Source organism: Oncorhynchus clarkii, chromosome 16, assembly GCF_045791955.1.
Source record: "Oncorhynchus clarkii lewisi isolate Uvic-CL-2024 chromosome 16, UVic_Ocla_1.0, whole genome shotgun sequence".
NCBI lineage: Eukaryota > Metazoa > Chordata > Actinopteri > Salmoniformes > Salmonidae > Oncorhynchus > Oncorhynchus clarkii.
The window spans coordinates 15,459,209-15,475,076 of record NC_092162.1 but is presented as its reverse complement, the minus strand read 5'-3'; the positions used below and the strand labels follow the sequence as shown (position 1 = coordinate 15,475,076).

Below are 15,868 nucleotides of genomic sequence, written 5' to 3'. Positions count from 1 at the left end.
CCTTTGTTCCAACTTCTCGCTATGTTTGAAATCCACTGCAAAATAATGAGTACAGACTTTGCACAGAAGCATAACACTTGATAAATGGTGACAGCTGTTTTGGTTAGGCTGGATTACTCAAGGTGACGCTTTGTCTTACAATTAACATTCGGTTGTCTCTGAATGAAATTCAATGGAAAAGGGCACTTTGACCAGCAATGCCCATGTTTCGTTTACCCCCCAGCAGACCTTCAGCCAGGTCAAGAGAAGTTAGGCAGCAAGTGTGTGTGTGTGTGTGTGTGTGTGTGTGTGTGCGCGCGCCTTCCATTTCGTTCCCAAAAGCCTTCCATATCTCATCCCTCACTGTAAATGCTACTGCTGCTCAATATGTATGTGATTAGTGCCTAATTGAGTCCACATGAAGCGTGGCCAGACTCCATCTGAAAGCAGAGTGGTCATTTGCTCCCTTAGTAATCGCTGGTGCAGAAAATAAATAGTCTTCAGTTGTTCCCCTTACATAGAGGATATGTAAGCCCTAGTAACTCTCTCTCTCTCCTTCTCTTGTTGTCCAGCTCGGTACAACTTCTTTCAGCTTTGTCCATATCCTCTATAATTACTATAATTGCCGATAACACAGGCGCCTGAAATTGACATCCGATTACAAAACACATGGCTTGAATCCAGCCTGATCATCTCCTGTTGTTTGTCATCCCAATGATCCCACAACATCATTAATTCACACTCCCCCTTTAAAAACACTGTATATAATCAACTAGTATCATGAAAGTATCATCTACATCAGTGGTGGGGAACCTTTTTTCTATCAAGGGCCATTTGGATATTTATAAATTAATTCAGTGGCCATATTAAAATGTGCTATTTTCTGCTTTATTCATGTTTTAATGTGACTTTAATCACTGACATTGGTTTTATAGTTTAAATATGACTTTTATGACGTTTCTTGTGTCCTTGAGTATTTAGAAAAGTGCAAATCCTATTTAAATAAATATTAGTATTGTAAATAATGTTGTTGTTATTATAATTACTTGTTCAAGCTCACCTCTAATGCGATGGCTGAAACTGCTTATCTTTGAGGCGTTTGATGTCAGCTGGCAGAGAAGACGACGCTACTCGCAGCTGGTTTTCCAGGTTTGTGTCAGTTAGTCTTGAGCAGAATCGAGTCTTTGCAAGAGTCAGTTTGGTCGTCCCGAACACAGATGCAAATTTAAGTGCATGTCTCCTCAGAACAGGAAAATGCTCAGCGCTAACATACATTTTGTAGAGCTCAAGGAGAGGGAGGTTGTTGTACCTGGCTTTGAGCCCGTTATTGCTTTGCAGCTCAATGACTTCGTGTCGTAGGCCATCCGGCACATCCGCTGGTTCGACATTAAACGGGGTTGCAAATATATTCAACTCCAGTTGTTTACTTTTCACATCCTTAAACCGCTCACAAAATGCCTTTGCGAGCTTTCCACACTCACCGGCATATTCCGACATAATCTCAGGCTCTTGTCCTTGCAGAGTAGGAAAATGAACTGTGTTACCCCTTTCTAGTTGGACTTGCCACAGCTTTAATTTTGCTTCGAACAATTTCACATTTGACAGCAGATCGCTGAGTAGCTGGTTCGGCCCTTGAATCTTGACGTTCAAGATGGAAATGAAGGCCAAATCACACATCCACTTGTCATCACTCAGTTCCACTACAGGTTTCCCCTTTATCTCCATGAATTGTTTTGCTTCATCCTTCAGTCCGTAAAACCGCACGGGTATGTTTCCACGGCTCAACCATCGCACCTCACAGTGGTAAATCAGATCACCATACTCCGATTCAAGATCACTCAATAGCTCCTTAAACTGGCGGCTGTTCAGCCCTTTGCTTTTGATAAAAATGAATGGTCGACACTACAGTTGCCATTACATTGGTCGGCTTTAGGGACTGTACACACAGACTTTCTGATGTATGATGCAGTTGCATACACTTGGATCCAGATTGAGACGACTCATGTCTTTTTTCACTAATGAGGTTAACCCCTTTTTCGAGCCAACCATGGCTGGCACTCCATCTGTAGTAAGGCCACATAATTTTTCAAACCGTAGCTCAAATTTGCTCAAGCCAAGTCTCTCAAACAAGTCCGCACCTCTGGTGGTGCCATGCATGGCTTCCAAAGACAGCAATTCCTCCCCTGTGTCAAACTCAGCGGTAATCCCACGCACAAAAACTGCAAAGTGGGCGTTTTTTGTTGTCAGTCGTTTCGTCACATGCCAAAGAAATGTCTTGCGGAGTCCTTCAATGTTTTTTCTTTCCTAATGAGGCTTCAGTTTCTTTGCGATAAGCTCGCTCACCACAAAACTTGCTTAACATTTTCCTCATCCATATGAGGTTTCGTAAAGGCGGCTTGGTGGGCACCCACGCCCCACTGAAGAGCAATGACTTTATCCACGCGAAGTTGTTCTTGCAACTCATTCAGTTTAGCATGTTTGACGCTCCAAATTCACCTTTTTCACTACTGCAAGTACATCCACACAAACTAGGCATACAGGTTTGCCTTTCACTTCGACAAAAAAATATTAATTTGTCTTGGAAAGCGTGACACTCCTCATCTACTTTTCTTTTCTTTACTGTAGTTATTTTTATGATCTACAGGTGCTCGATGATGACGAGCTGTCTGGTACTGCCAAAGCTTTGGGGGAGGGTGTGGGTGGATTTTTTTTAAATGTTTTTTACCATGTTTTTGTGGTAAAACAGATTTTTTTTATTAAATTATTTTTTGTTTATGAATTGGCTCGGGGGCCTGATCAAACGGTCTCGTAGGCCGTATACGGCCCGGAGGCCGGACGTTCCCCACCCCTACATAATCAGATTGTATAATTTGCCAGTGGAATAACATATTTACTTTATGAATAAATGTACATATTGTGAACATATTATAATGCTCCTCTCCCTCCTCCAGGAATGCCAGTCCGGTGGGGTTGGTGCTGACAGCAGTGGTAGCCATATCATACCAAGTGGCCATCATCTTTGAGGGGTAAGCAATCTCTCTTGTTTTCTGTCTGTTCACTGTGGCTATCTTATCACACTCTTCTGTCTCAGCGGTGAACAGGGTTCGTAGCCTTGTGAGGCGCTGAACAAGTTGGCTGCGTCAATGCAGACACTATCAGATCACATCCAGTTAAATGGATTGACACGTACAGGGCAGGAGGTAGCCTAGTTAAGAGTGTCGGGCCATTAACCGAAAGGTCTCTGGTTCAAATTCCCGAGCTGACTAGTTTAAAAATCTGTCAATGTGCCCTTGGGCAAGGCACTTAACCCTAATTGCTCCTGTATGTCGCTCTGGATAAGAGCATCTGCTAAATCAGCTATTCTCAAGTGGTGAGTCACAACCCACATTTTTTTAATGGGTCGCCGGTATCTTGAGTTACAAATGATTATAAAAAATCTGGTGAAAAAATACTCCAGTCTGAATGTTAACAACTTAAACCAGGTAGAAAGTGAGTAGAAATGATAATGAACTTACATTTTTTTATACTTTAATATCTGAAAAAAAATTCTTAAATCACAGCATTTTCAATATAGAGCTATTAGCAGCACTATTTTGGTTGATTTTATGGTCTCAAGCCAGTGAGTTTAACATTATTCATCAAAAATATGAGCAAAATTGTATTATTGACAATGAAAGAGGTGGGGATGTTGTTCTCTTGTCATATAATTGCTACATTTACTATCAATATAGCATAAACAGAAATGTTCCATGTATTTTGTCAATTTGTTTTTGCGATTCAAATATTGGGTCGCGAATTAAACAAACTGGTTCAATTTGGGTCCCGAGGCAAAACCAGTTGAGAACCACTGTGCTAAATGACTAAAATTAACATAAATACAGTTACATATTGATCTCCTTGATTGGCCTTGTTAAGTTTGGTTGTTTCTTAGCATGTGTTGCATCAGATCAATGTGATTTTAATCATGATGACGTGGGATGACTTATACAACTAAGTTGAATAAATTTTTAAAAAGCCCAATAGGCTGATCACAATCCAGCCTCCCTATGGGTTTTTCCCTCGGTTTTTACAATGACAGAAGTTTAACTTTACAGTCACAGTTTAGTTCCGAGTGACAGAAGTGTTTCTATAACAGTTGTTACTGTTAGCAGACCAACATCTGTCTCAATGCTGAGTCACATCAAGCCCATACAAATCCACACTCCCTCGTGCTGCACACATGAAAGGGTTGAGTGAGGATAAAGAGAAAGGTTTTGTCTTCCTGTCCCTGATCAAACTCCCCCGCAAGCGTTCTGAAACGTTATATTAGTGAGAGATGGAGTGAGCAGACAGGTGCAGAATCTGTAGGTAATATGCGATGAGACATAAAATAAAATAAAAACGTTTCCAAATGTTGATTTTTATCCTCCAAAGAGGTGGATGGGTCATTTTTATATATATACACACACTACCGTTCAAAAGTTTGGGCTTACTTAGAAAGCTATTTTTTTTTGTCCATTAAAATTACATCAAATTGCTAAAAAGTACAGTGTAGACATTGTTAATGTTGTAATTGACTATTGTAGCGGGAAACGGAAGATTATTATTTTTGTAACTTTTTTTATTTTTATTATTGTTTTTTAACTTTATGGAGTATTTACAAAGGCATACAGAGGCCCATTATCAGCAACCATCACTCCTGTGTTCCAATGGCACGTTGTGTTAGCTAATCCAAGTTTATCATTTTAGAAGGCTAATTGATCATTAGAAAACCCTTTTGCAGTTATGTTGTACTGATTAAAGAAGCAATAAAACTGGCTTTTAGACTAGTTGAGTATCTGGAGCATCAGCATTTGTGGATTCGATTACAGGCTCAAAATGGCCAGAAACAAATAACTTTCTTCTGAGAAATGAAGGCTATTCCATGCGAGAAATTGCCAAGAAACTGAAGATTTCGTACAATGCTGTGTACTACTCCCTTCACAGAACAGAGCAAACGGGCTCTAACCAGAATAGAAAGAGGATGGGCTACACGCTTCAGCACTTGGCGGTCCCGTTCTGTGAGCTTGTGTGGCCTACATCTTCGCGGCTGAGCCGTTGTTGCTCCTAGATGTTTCCACTTTCCAATAACAGCACTTACAGTTGACCAGGGCAGCTCTAGCAAGGCAGAAATTTGACAAACTGACTTGTTGAAAAGGTGGCATCCTATGACGGTGCCTCATCGAAAGTCACTGAGCTCTTCAGTAAGGCCATTCTACTGCCAAGGTTTTGTCTATGGTGATTGCATGGCTGTGTATTCGATTTCATTCATACACCTGTCAGCAACGGTTGTGGCTGAAATAGCCCAATCCACTCATTTGAATGGGGGTCCACATACATACACTGTATTTATGTGCTTTCGGAAAGTATTCAAACCCCTTGACCCTTTCCACATTTTGTTACGTTACAGCCTTATTCTAAAATGGATGAAGTTATTTTTTTCCCACATCAATCTACACACAATACCCTAATGACAAAGCAAAAATATCACAAGTATTCAGACCGTTTACTCAGTACTTTGGCAGCGATTACAGCCTTGAGTCTTCTTGGGTATGACACTACAAGCTTGGATGGAGAGTGTCAGAGATGGAGGAACGTTCCAGAAGGCACCTGCCTAAATAAGGTCCAACAGTTTATAGAGCATGTCAGCACTCTGGGACAGGATTGTGTCGAGGCACAAATCTGGGGAAGGGCAACCATCTCTGCAGCACTGCACCATTCTGGCCTTTTATGGTGGAGTGGCCAGACGGAAGCCACTCCTCAGTAAAAGGCACATGACAGCCGACTAGGAGTTTGCAACAACCCTAAGCAAACAGCAAAGACGATGCAGGAATGGCTTTGGGACAAGTCTCTGATCCGGCAGGGCTCCCGAGTGTGTAAGCGGTCTAAGGCACTGCATCTCAGTGCTAGAGGCATCACTACTACTGTATCACAACCGGCCGTTACCGGGAGTCCCATAGGGCGGCGCACAATTGGCCCAGCGTCGTCCGGGTTAGGGGAGGGTTTGGCCGGGGTAGGTCGTCATTGTAAATAAGAATTTGTTCTTAACTGACTTGCCTAGTTAAATAAAGGCTAAATAAATAAAAAGACGGATGTGGAGGTCCTGGGGTTGTGTGGAACATTTTTGGTATGTTTTATTTCAGCTCATGAAACATGGGACCAACACTTTATATGTTGCGTTTATATTTTTAGTTTAGTACAATACCAGTCAAAAGTTTGGACACACCTACTCATTCAATGTTTTTTCTTTATTTTGACTATTTTCTACATTGTGAAATAATAGTGAAGACATCAAAACTATGAAATAACACATGTTGTAACCACAAAAGTGTTAATCAAAATATATTTTATATTCTTCAAAGCAGCTCCCTTTACCTTGATGACTGCTTTGCACACTCTTGGCATTCTCTCAACCAGCTTCACCTGGAATGCTTTTCCAATATCCTTGAAGGAGTTCCCACATATGCTGCGCACTTGTTGGCTGCTTTTCCTTCACTCTGCTGTCCAACTCATCCCAAACCATCTCAATTGGGTTGAGGTTGGGGGATTGTGGAGGCCAGGTCATCTGATTTCAGCACTCCATCACTCTCCTTCTTGGTCAAATAGCCCTTACGCTGCCTGGATGTTTGTTGGGTCATTGTCCTGTTGAAAGACAAATGATAGTTCCACTAAGCGCAAACTAGATGGGATGGCGTATCTCTGCAGAATTCTGTGGTAGCCATGCTCGTTAAGTGTGCCTTGAATTCTAAATAAATCACAGACAGTGTCACCAGCAATGCACCTTCACTGCTCCTCCTCCATGCTTCACGGTGGGAACCACACATGCAGAGATCATCCGTTCACCTACTCTGCGTCTCACAAAGACACAGCGGTTGGAGCCAAAGGACAGATTTCCACCGGTCTGATGTCCATTGGTCATGTTTCTTGGCGCAAACAAATCTCTTCTTCTTATTGTTGTCCTTTAGCAGTGGTTCCTTTTCAGGAATTTGACCATGAAGGCCTTATTCACCCAGTCTCCTCTGAACAGTTGATGTTGAGATGTCTGTTATTTGAATTCTGTTAACCATTTATTTATTTTGGATGCAATTTATGAGGCTGGTAACTCTAATGAACTTATCCTCTGCAGTAGAGGTAACTCTGGGTCTTCCTTTGCAGTGGCAGTCCTCATGAGAGCGTGTGTGTGCGGTCGGGGGAGTGTGTGTGTGCGCGTATGGTTGGGGGAGCTTGTGGGTGTGGTATGTGCGTGCGTGCTGTCGATGGAGCATGTGGGTGTGTGTGAGCAAGAGACATCACCACCCCCAGTGATGGACAACAGAAAGGTGATTGTTAGCTGCCTGTCTTTGGATGACACACCAGACCGGTCATCAACACAGGGACACATAAAGACATACTCATTTACTCACCTATCAAAATAAACATCAAGGAGACTCAGGGAAGAAGATATGCATCAGAAGATGCTGAGATTGCATTTCCCTGATACTGCACAATCACTCTACATGAAACTAAGTGTGTGTCAATCAAGTCCGTGTTCTATTTCAGTCGGGTGCCAGTGCACTGCAGAACTAGGATGAGATTATATTTCTATGCCATTGTATTCCCTCTCAAGGCGTTCACAGATATTGTTGATTCTCGTTGAATTTAAATAAGCATTATTGTTAACGTACATTTGTAAGCTCAATTCTCATCCCAAACATCCCTCAATATTTGATGTCGAACCTCCCACTCCTTTACAGACTAGTAAAATAATAGGTAGCTCTGTTTACTGTACCTGTCCCTGTCCTTCCCACTCAAAACATATCCCTCCCCAGTCTCCACCTACCTGTTGCCAGTCCATCGGTAGGGAGGGAGAGTGGCCCTGCAGTCAAATTTCTGTATAGGACGTGGCCTTACAAGGAGGCTCAATGGTGCAGAAAAGTGTACATCAATGGATAACATGCAGGAGGAGGGACACCTTTTACAGACACACACGGGGCTCCAGGCACGGGTTGGTACGGTGGAGTAACAGTAATACTCTCTTCTCCTGTTTATGTGGGGTTTTTTCTCTGGTTTTTACAGACCTTTCACCGAGGATATCTATCGACAGAGAGCACAGTGCTGCAAGCACAAATAAAGAGGAAGGATGAACTGTGTTTGTCCGAGGATCATACCTACAGATCAGAGACTACCAGACTGACTACCAGGCCACACACCACGTCAGCCTGCTACACAGAGCACGAGAGGTGGGCTAGAGAGAGCGAGAGAGAAGGGATGGAGGGTGTTTTTGTATTCTGGCACAGTCTTCATCCTGGCCCAATTCCAAGATATTCTACTTCTCTTTATAAAAACTTTGATCCCTGCTTGCAGTATTTTAATAGCAAGTCTTAACAATGCGAGGGCTGGATCAATCGTTTTCAGCTTTTAAATTGAATGCTCTGTAGTTTTCATATTTCACACTATTTAGTCGTGTAGTTTTTATCTCAAAAGCCAATGACAATCATTCCATAATATCTTCTGCATGGCTATGTTTGCAGAGTCCCATGTATCTTAATGAAACTGTAAATACAGATCTGATCCCACAACTACCTGAACTGTTGTTTCATTACCAGTCTGTCTGTCTTGTCTGTGTTGTTGATTAACACACCATCAACATTATAACTGAAGTATATGTTCTAAATAGCATCACATCCCCTATTAAGTGCACTACTTTTGACCAGAGACCTTTGTTGCTTATACAGTGCCTTGCAAAAAATACTCAACCCCCTTGGCGTTTTTCCTATTTTGTTGCATTACAACCTGTAATTTAAATTGATTTTTATTTGGATTTCATGTAATGGACATTCACAAAATAGTCCACATTGGTGAAGAGGAATGAAAAAAATTACTTGTTTAAAAAAATTCTAAAATATAAACAGGAAAGTGGTGCGTGCATATGTATTCACCCCCTTTGCTATGAAGCCCCTAGTTAAGATCTGGTGCAACCAATTACCTTCAGAAGTCACATAATTAGTTAAATGAAGTCCATCTGTGTGCAATCTAAGTGTCACATGATCTAAATATATTCACACCTGTTCTGAATGGCTCCAGAGTCTGCAACATCACTAAGCGAGGGACACCACCAAGCAAGCGGCACCATGAAGACCAAGGAGCTCTCCAAACAGGTCAGGGATAAAGTTGTGGAGAAGTACAGGTCAGGGTTGGGTTCTAAAAATATATCAGAAACTTTGAACAACCCAAGGAGCACCATTTAAATCCGTTATTTAAAAATAGAAAGAATATGGCACCACAACAAACCTGCCAAGAGCGGGCCGCACACCAAAGCTCACAGACCAGGCAAGGAGGGCATTAATCACCCCCCCCCCCCCCCCCCCCCAAACACACACAAATTATTTTAATTCCAGGTTGTAAGGCACCAAAGTAGGAAAAATACCAAGGGGGGTGAATACTTTTGCAAGCCACTGTATTTAGCATAACTATCCTAGGATCAGATGAGAAGCACACTTACTCATTGAGGTTTTAAATGGACCTGTGTGAAGCGGCCACTGATTAAAGGCTTGGGGAAAGTCACATCAATAGATCAATGTGAGGCTGTGGTCAGACAGACGCTTTTGCTTTTTTCTTCTCATGTTATGGATGCAGAAACTTTTACTGTGGCCAATTCAGGCTCACTCTGGAAGAGAGAGTGAAAGATGGGGAGGGAGAGAAAGGGAGGAGAAAATGTACATGGACCATTTACAGAGCTGTAAGTTCCCCTGCGGTGCAGCACTGTGTCCCCGGGGGGAGTTGACATTGCCATTGTGTTCACTGAGTCGTTCTGAACTTCTGACGTGGGTGGGATATACGGACGGACTGGTGTGGTTTCAGTGACAATGACCGTAACAGCAGCTGCTCACTGATTTGCTCCAACACAGTTACGCCGCCGAAAACAAGTATACCAGACCATTTATTACCCAGTCTGTTTACAATCAGACCAGGAAATCTGACCAATGAAGACTCTCCCAGACGCTCTTAAGCACACTTGCCAGAATGATTGCTTGACTGATGCTATTATTTGAATAATAGTATGTAATCATTAAGTCTGCTTGTTATTTAGTTAACTGGGTTATGATGGGACCAGGTAGTCACACACAGTCAGACTTGTTGCTATGCACACCCTTAATAAACATTGATGGAACAGCAGCTCTGCCTTGAGTCATGGTCTGGGGTTCTGTCTGGAAGGGATGGGTGGGTGCAGGGAAGGTATAACTAGACCCTAAAAACTACCAAACTTGGTATAACTACACACTAGAAACTACCAGATATATACTAGTATGCCTTCAGTCGTTGTTTGGGGTTTTGACTGGAAGGGATGGGTGGTTGCAAGGAATGTTTAACTAGACCATTAAAAACGACCAAAAAATGTATAAACACACACTAGAAACTACCAGATACATGAATGTTCACTTCACCAATGGCCATACGGTGTTTGAACATGTCTGGAAGAGGTGAATGCAGAGAAGGTATATTAGAAACTAGTGGCATCTACTGAACATTACAAAACTGATTGTGTAACTTGTCTTACACCAGGGCTCTCCAACATTTTTCCTGTTCACTCCAACCCTAATCTAGCACACCTGATTCTAATAATTAGCTGGTTGATCAGCTGAATCAGGTTAGTTACAACTGGGGTTGAAGTGAAAATGTATAAGAGGAGGGTAGCTCTCCAGGAAAAGGGTTGGAGAGCCCTGTGACTTACAGAATTACATCTGCTTACAAAAAACTGTCTCAAACACCAGATCAACACATCTCCTGCATCCAGCAGCTGGCCAGTGTTAAGTGTAATGTGAACTCTGGACACCCCATGTTTTGCAGCTTGTGGGAACCGTGTTTGTACAGGGCAACTTCCCAGTATGAGTGTTGTATTCCCATCACCGTCTGTGTAGCAATCCCCCAGCATGGCTGCTGATGCACCAAGCTGTGTGTCCCCTGCCTGCCTCTGCTTCTCTCTGTCCCACACATCCAGAGTCCTTTGTAACCCGGCTGTTTGAAGTCCTCAATTTGCTTTGTACATTTTGTGTTCCACATTATTCTCCTCCATCGCCTCTGGACCCGTAACCAGTTACCTGCATCCTTGTCTTCTCCTATCACAGATCGTTATCTGACATTAAAATGGCCCAATGGTCATCTTTTTTTCTATGTGTGTTTTGTGGTCTCGCTCCCTGCGGGTTTTTTTTTTCACATTCACAGGGAAAGTGAATATGTCATTTCTTCCTCTCATTGGTAATGTGGAACGAGGGAGGTGAAGGATGGGTGGATACAGCAGTGGGAAATTGAACCCTGTCTTTCATGTCAGGGTCCTGTCTCCTTCCCTGGTTCCCTCCTACAGTGTTAAAGAGAGATCACCTCTCCTTCTCTCTGTGTCAATGTTCTCTCATCCCTTAAGCTCTGTAATAAAGGCCCTTTGTGTCCACCGCTACCTAACCGGTTATAATGTTTTTTATTTTTTTTTATTTTAACTCCTTTTTAATGTGTCATCTTGTCTGCATTCACTGTCATTTCTTAGAAATCCTTCGCCATGCTATCGGAAAGGGCTCTTTTTATTTAGCTCTGCTTGACTGTCTCTTCTGCAGCCTCTCTCGCACACAATGTCATATCTATACAGTCGATTGTTTGTTCTAGTCTATTGCGTGAAATAAACATGCATAATGCATCATGATTAAAACGTTCAGTTTCTTCTGCTGTTTCCGTGGAGCCATTGGCCTGAGTGTGTTCCATTGCTATGTGCCTGTATTGCTTTAGAAACAAGGGCGTAACTTTTGATTGCATATTGGGGGGTTGACATCCAAGAATATACCCCAATCACAACTGAAATACCAATTTTTTTCTATATTACTATTACTGTGTTCTTAGGTGGCAGGTAACCTAATGGTTATAGCGTTCGGCCAGTAACCAAAAGGTTGCTGGATCGAATCCCAGATCTGACAAGGTAAAAATCTGTCGTCCTACACCTGAGCAAGGCAGTTAACCCACTGTTCGCCAGGCACCGAAGACGTGGATGTCGATTAAAGGCAGCCCCCCCCCCCACACCTCTCTGATTCAAAGGGGTTGGGTTAAATGTGGAAGACACATTTCAGTTGAAGGCATTGTTGTACAACTAACTAGGTATCCCTCTTTCCCCTTACTCTTAAAAGGCCCAAATTCTGTTTTCCTGTATTTTGTATAATATTATACAACAGCTGGTGCAACTAAGGGCTCTATAAAATCTGCATTGCAGAAGTTCAGCTTTACGGCGTGATTTAAATTTGAAGGCAATGTTCCTGCTTTAGCAGAGACGGTATTCACGATAAACGCTGCCGGTTCCATCACAAATTAACTTAAAATGTGTATTTTGAACTCTGCAACGTTTTAGCTTTACAGATTGAATAGAGACTTTTTTTTTGTCATTTGTACTTTTGGCCTGCCTGGTGACATCACCAGTATCGACCACTCCCAGACAGTCCTATCAAAATTCTTGCTTGAGAAAGTTTTTTGTTAAAAAGCTATTTTTGTCAATTTTATTAGAAAAGTATTACATTAAGGTACTTAATTGTGACACTGATATAAAAACGGCTGCATTGAGTCTTTAAAGACATGCTCCGGAACTTTGTCAACGAGTAAATATTTTTTAAATATGAGACTTTGGGTTGGATGTGTCTATGTTAAGTTCATACAGTACATGCATAATCTATGAGCAGAATTACTGTTTTACCTCAAATAGCCACAAAATCCCTAGTTGTGAAGCGACTGTTTTCTGGAAGCTGTGCTGCGCCATTTTCCCTATATTTTCCCCCATGTAGGCCAGCCTCCTAGCAATTCGAGTTTCAGCCAATGAGCTTCAGCCCCTCGCCATTTGAGTGACAGCTAGCAAGATGCACACATAGAAGAGTGAGAGAGCGAGCAGTGACTTGGTGCACATATCTGAACAAATGTGACTCAGTACGCAATTTTTAGGGACCAGTTTTGGCTCATGAGAGCTACTTTCAGAACTACTGGCTAAAAAGTTCTGGAGAATCTCTTTAACATTTCAGAAAGTCACCACCACATCCCATCTTTATACATTTCGGCCTAGATTCAATCAGGTCAAGCGTTAACCAGTAATAGCAGACACCCAGATATTTTGGCAGTGTCGGATGTTTTGGCATTGTCAGAAGTTGGAGCCGTCCAATCGGTGAGCAGCTGCTCTCGCGATCATTGTCACGAAGCTACATCCACCCCACTCCTGTTATTAGAACGAGAAAGTGTAGGCTATATAGAAATAATTCAGCTCAAATTGAAAAATCATAAAGGAAATCATTATTATAATAATAATAATTAGGATTTGTGTCATCCTAATCAAGTGTTCGTAAACCAGGCTGCATGGGATTTCTGGCAATGTCTGCTTTAGGTGTAATGCCAGGAGCCACTTGTGGATTTGACACCTCTAACCCAGTTCCAGCTCTATGCAGATGTTGGCTAAAGCGGATCTGATTGATTTGAGCCCTTTAATGTCAAAAACAATTATTCTTTGTGTACCCTTCACCACGCTTCCCTCTCACTCTGGCCCCTACCATGACAACCAAATTAAATCCGAATGTAGGCAACATTTGTTATAGCACTTAGTCAGCAAAGATGAGGAGTTGAACTGATAGTGCCTTATAATTGAAATTCTCACCTGACCTCTCCCTGCCTCAGCATGGGTGACGCTCTCTCACTCTCACTACTGCCTGTCTTTGACCCCTGCCATAATAATAGGACCAAATACCATTATCATATGACAAAAAATGGATGGGGTTAGCTTATTAACACAAATTAGATTCTGCTTTTATTAGCTAAATTATTTATTTGCTGGCTGGCAATATGTATAGCTAGCTAGCTGACTACATACTACCAGTCTATTACAGAGCAGCAGGTAGCCTAGCAGTTAAAAGCGTTGGGCCAATAACCAAGGTTACTGGTTCAAATCCCAAGCAGACTACATGAAAAAATCTGGAACTTTACGCTAAATCCTCCTATAAGTCACCCTTTATAAGAGTGATGGATGAGAGTAACTGCTAAATGACTCAACTAAAATGAAGCTGCAGTAGAAAAAGGGAAGATCCAGATACTGTGCGTGCTAAAATAGGCAACCCTTTTACAAAATATTATCTCATCACCAATATTTCGCTAGTCATAGGAATACAACATAGGAACATTTACATTTATGAAATGCTTGTTTTAAGCTTTCAAAGCATGTATACATTGGAGCGCTCGTGAATATACGGTGCATTCGGAAAGTATTCAGACCCCTTGACTTTCCACATTTTGTTATGTTACAGCATTATTCTAAAATTGAATAAAATGTTTTTCCCCCTCATCAATCTACACACAATACCCCATAATGACAAAGCAAAAACAGGTTTTTAGACATTTTTGCAAATGTATTAAAAATAAGAAACGTAAATGAAGGCCATTCCATGCAAGAAATTGACAGGAAACGGAAGATCTCGTACAACACTGTGTACTACTCCCTTCACAGAACAGCTCAAAGAAGAGTGGCAGGCCCCGGTGCACAACTGAGCAAGAGGACAAGTACATTAGAGTGTCTAGTTTGAGAAACAGACGCCTCACAAGTCCTCAACTGGCAGCTTCATTAAATAGTACCCGCAAAACACCAGTCTCAATGTCAACAGTGAAGAGGCGACTCCGGGATGCTGGCCATCTGGGCAGAGTTACAAAGAAAAAGACATATCTCAGACCGGCCAATAAAAATAAAAGATTAAGATGGGCAAAAGAACACAGACACTGGACAGAGGAAGATTGGAACAAAGTTTTATGGACAGACGAATCTAAGTTTGAGGAGTTCGGATCACAAAGAAGAACATTTGTGAGACGCAGCAAAAATGAAAAGATGCTGGAGGAGTGCTTGACGCCATCTGTCAAGCATGGTGGAGGCAATGTGATGGTCTGGTGGTGCTTTGGTGGTGGTAAAGTGGGAGATTTGTACAGGGTAAAAGGGATCTTGAAGAAGGAAGGCTATCACTCCATTTTGCAACGCCATGCCAAACCCTGTGGACGGTCCTTAATTGGAGCCAATTTCTTCATACAACAGGACAATGACCCAAAGCACAGCTCCAAACTATGCAAGAACTATTTAGGGAAGAAGTAGTCAGCTGGTATTCTGTCTATAATGGCGTGGCCAGCACAGTCACCGGATCTCAACACTATTGAGCTGTTGTGGGAGCAGTTTGACCGTATGGTATGTAAGAAATGCCCATCAATCCAATCCAATTTGTGGAATTTGTGGAATGCTTCAGAAAGAATGGAGTGAAATCTCTTCAGATTACCTCAACAAATTGCCAACTAGACTGCCAAAGGTCTGCAAAGGCTGTAATTGCTGCAAATGGAGGATTATTTGACGAAGCAAAGTTTGAAGGACACAATTATTATTATTTCAATTAAAAATCATTATTTATAATCTTGTCAACGTCTTGATTATATTTCCTATTCATTTTGCAACTCATTTCATGTACATTTTCATGGAAAACAAGGACATTTCTAAGTGACCCCAAACTTTTGAACGGCGGTGTATGTCCATGTGATATTTCAGTTTTTTGTTTTTAATGCATTTGCAAAAATGTATAACCTGTTTTCACTTTGTCATTATGGGGTATAGTGAGGAAAAATCTATATTTAATCGATTTTATAATAAGGCCGTAACAAACTATGTAGGAAAAAGGGAAGGGGTCTGAATACTTTCCGAATGCCCTGTACAGTAGCTACCTCTCCTCAGCAAACACCGCAAAGAGAAAGAGAGAGAGCAGTTAGTGAGCTGTTACTGCAGACCAGAGCAATACATTACCGACCGATGAAAAGGGAACAAGAGGATAAATTGCAGGGAAAGAGAGGTTCAATTCCTTTT

The 15,868-nt window shown here is 41.8% G+C and overlaps 1 protein-coding gene across 6 annotated transcripts in view; it reads left to right on the top strand.

Moving 5' to 3' along the window:
- Positions 1 to 8,564, top strand: part of LOC139368030 (phosphatidylethanolamine N-methyltransferase) — a 118,222-nt gene extending 109,658 nt beyond the window's left edge. For 4 of the 6 annotated variants that reach the window (XM_071106535.1, XM_071106531.1, XM_071106533.1 and 1 more), the window contains exons 6-7: positions 2,931 to 3,005; positions 8,053 to 8,555. In XM_071106535.1, the coding sequence (XP_070962636.1) occupies positions 2,931 to 3,005; positions 8,053 to 8,107 (130 nt within the window). In that variant the 3' untranslated portion in view covers positions 8,108 to 8,555. Of the gene's footprint in view, positions 1 to 2,930; positions 3,006 to 8,052 lie in introns of all 6 variants that reach the window. The other 2 variants (XM_071106532.1, XM_071106536.1) reach the window with 2 other exon arrangements.
- Positions 8,565 to 15,868: the final 7,304 nt, after the last annotated feature.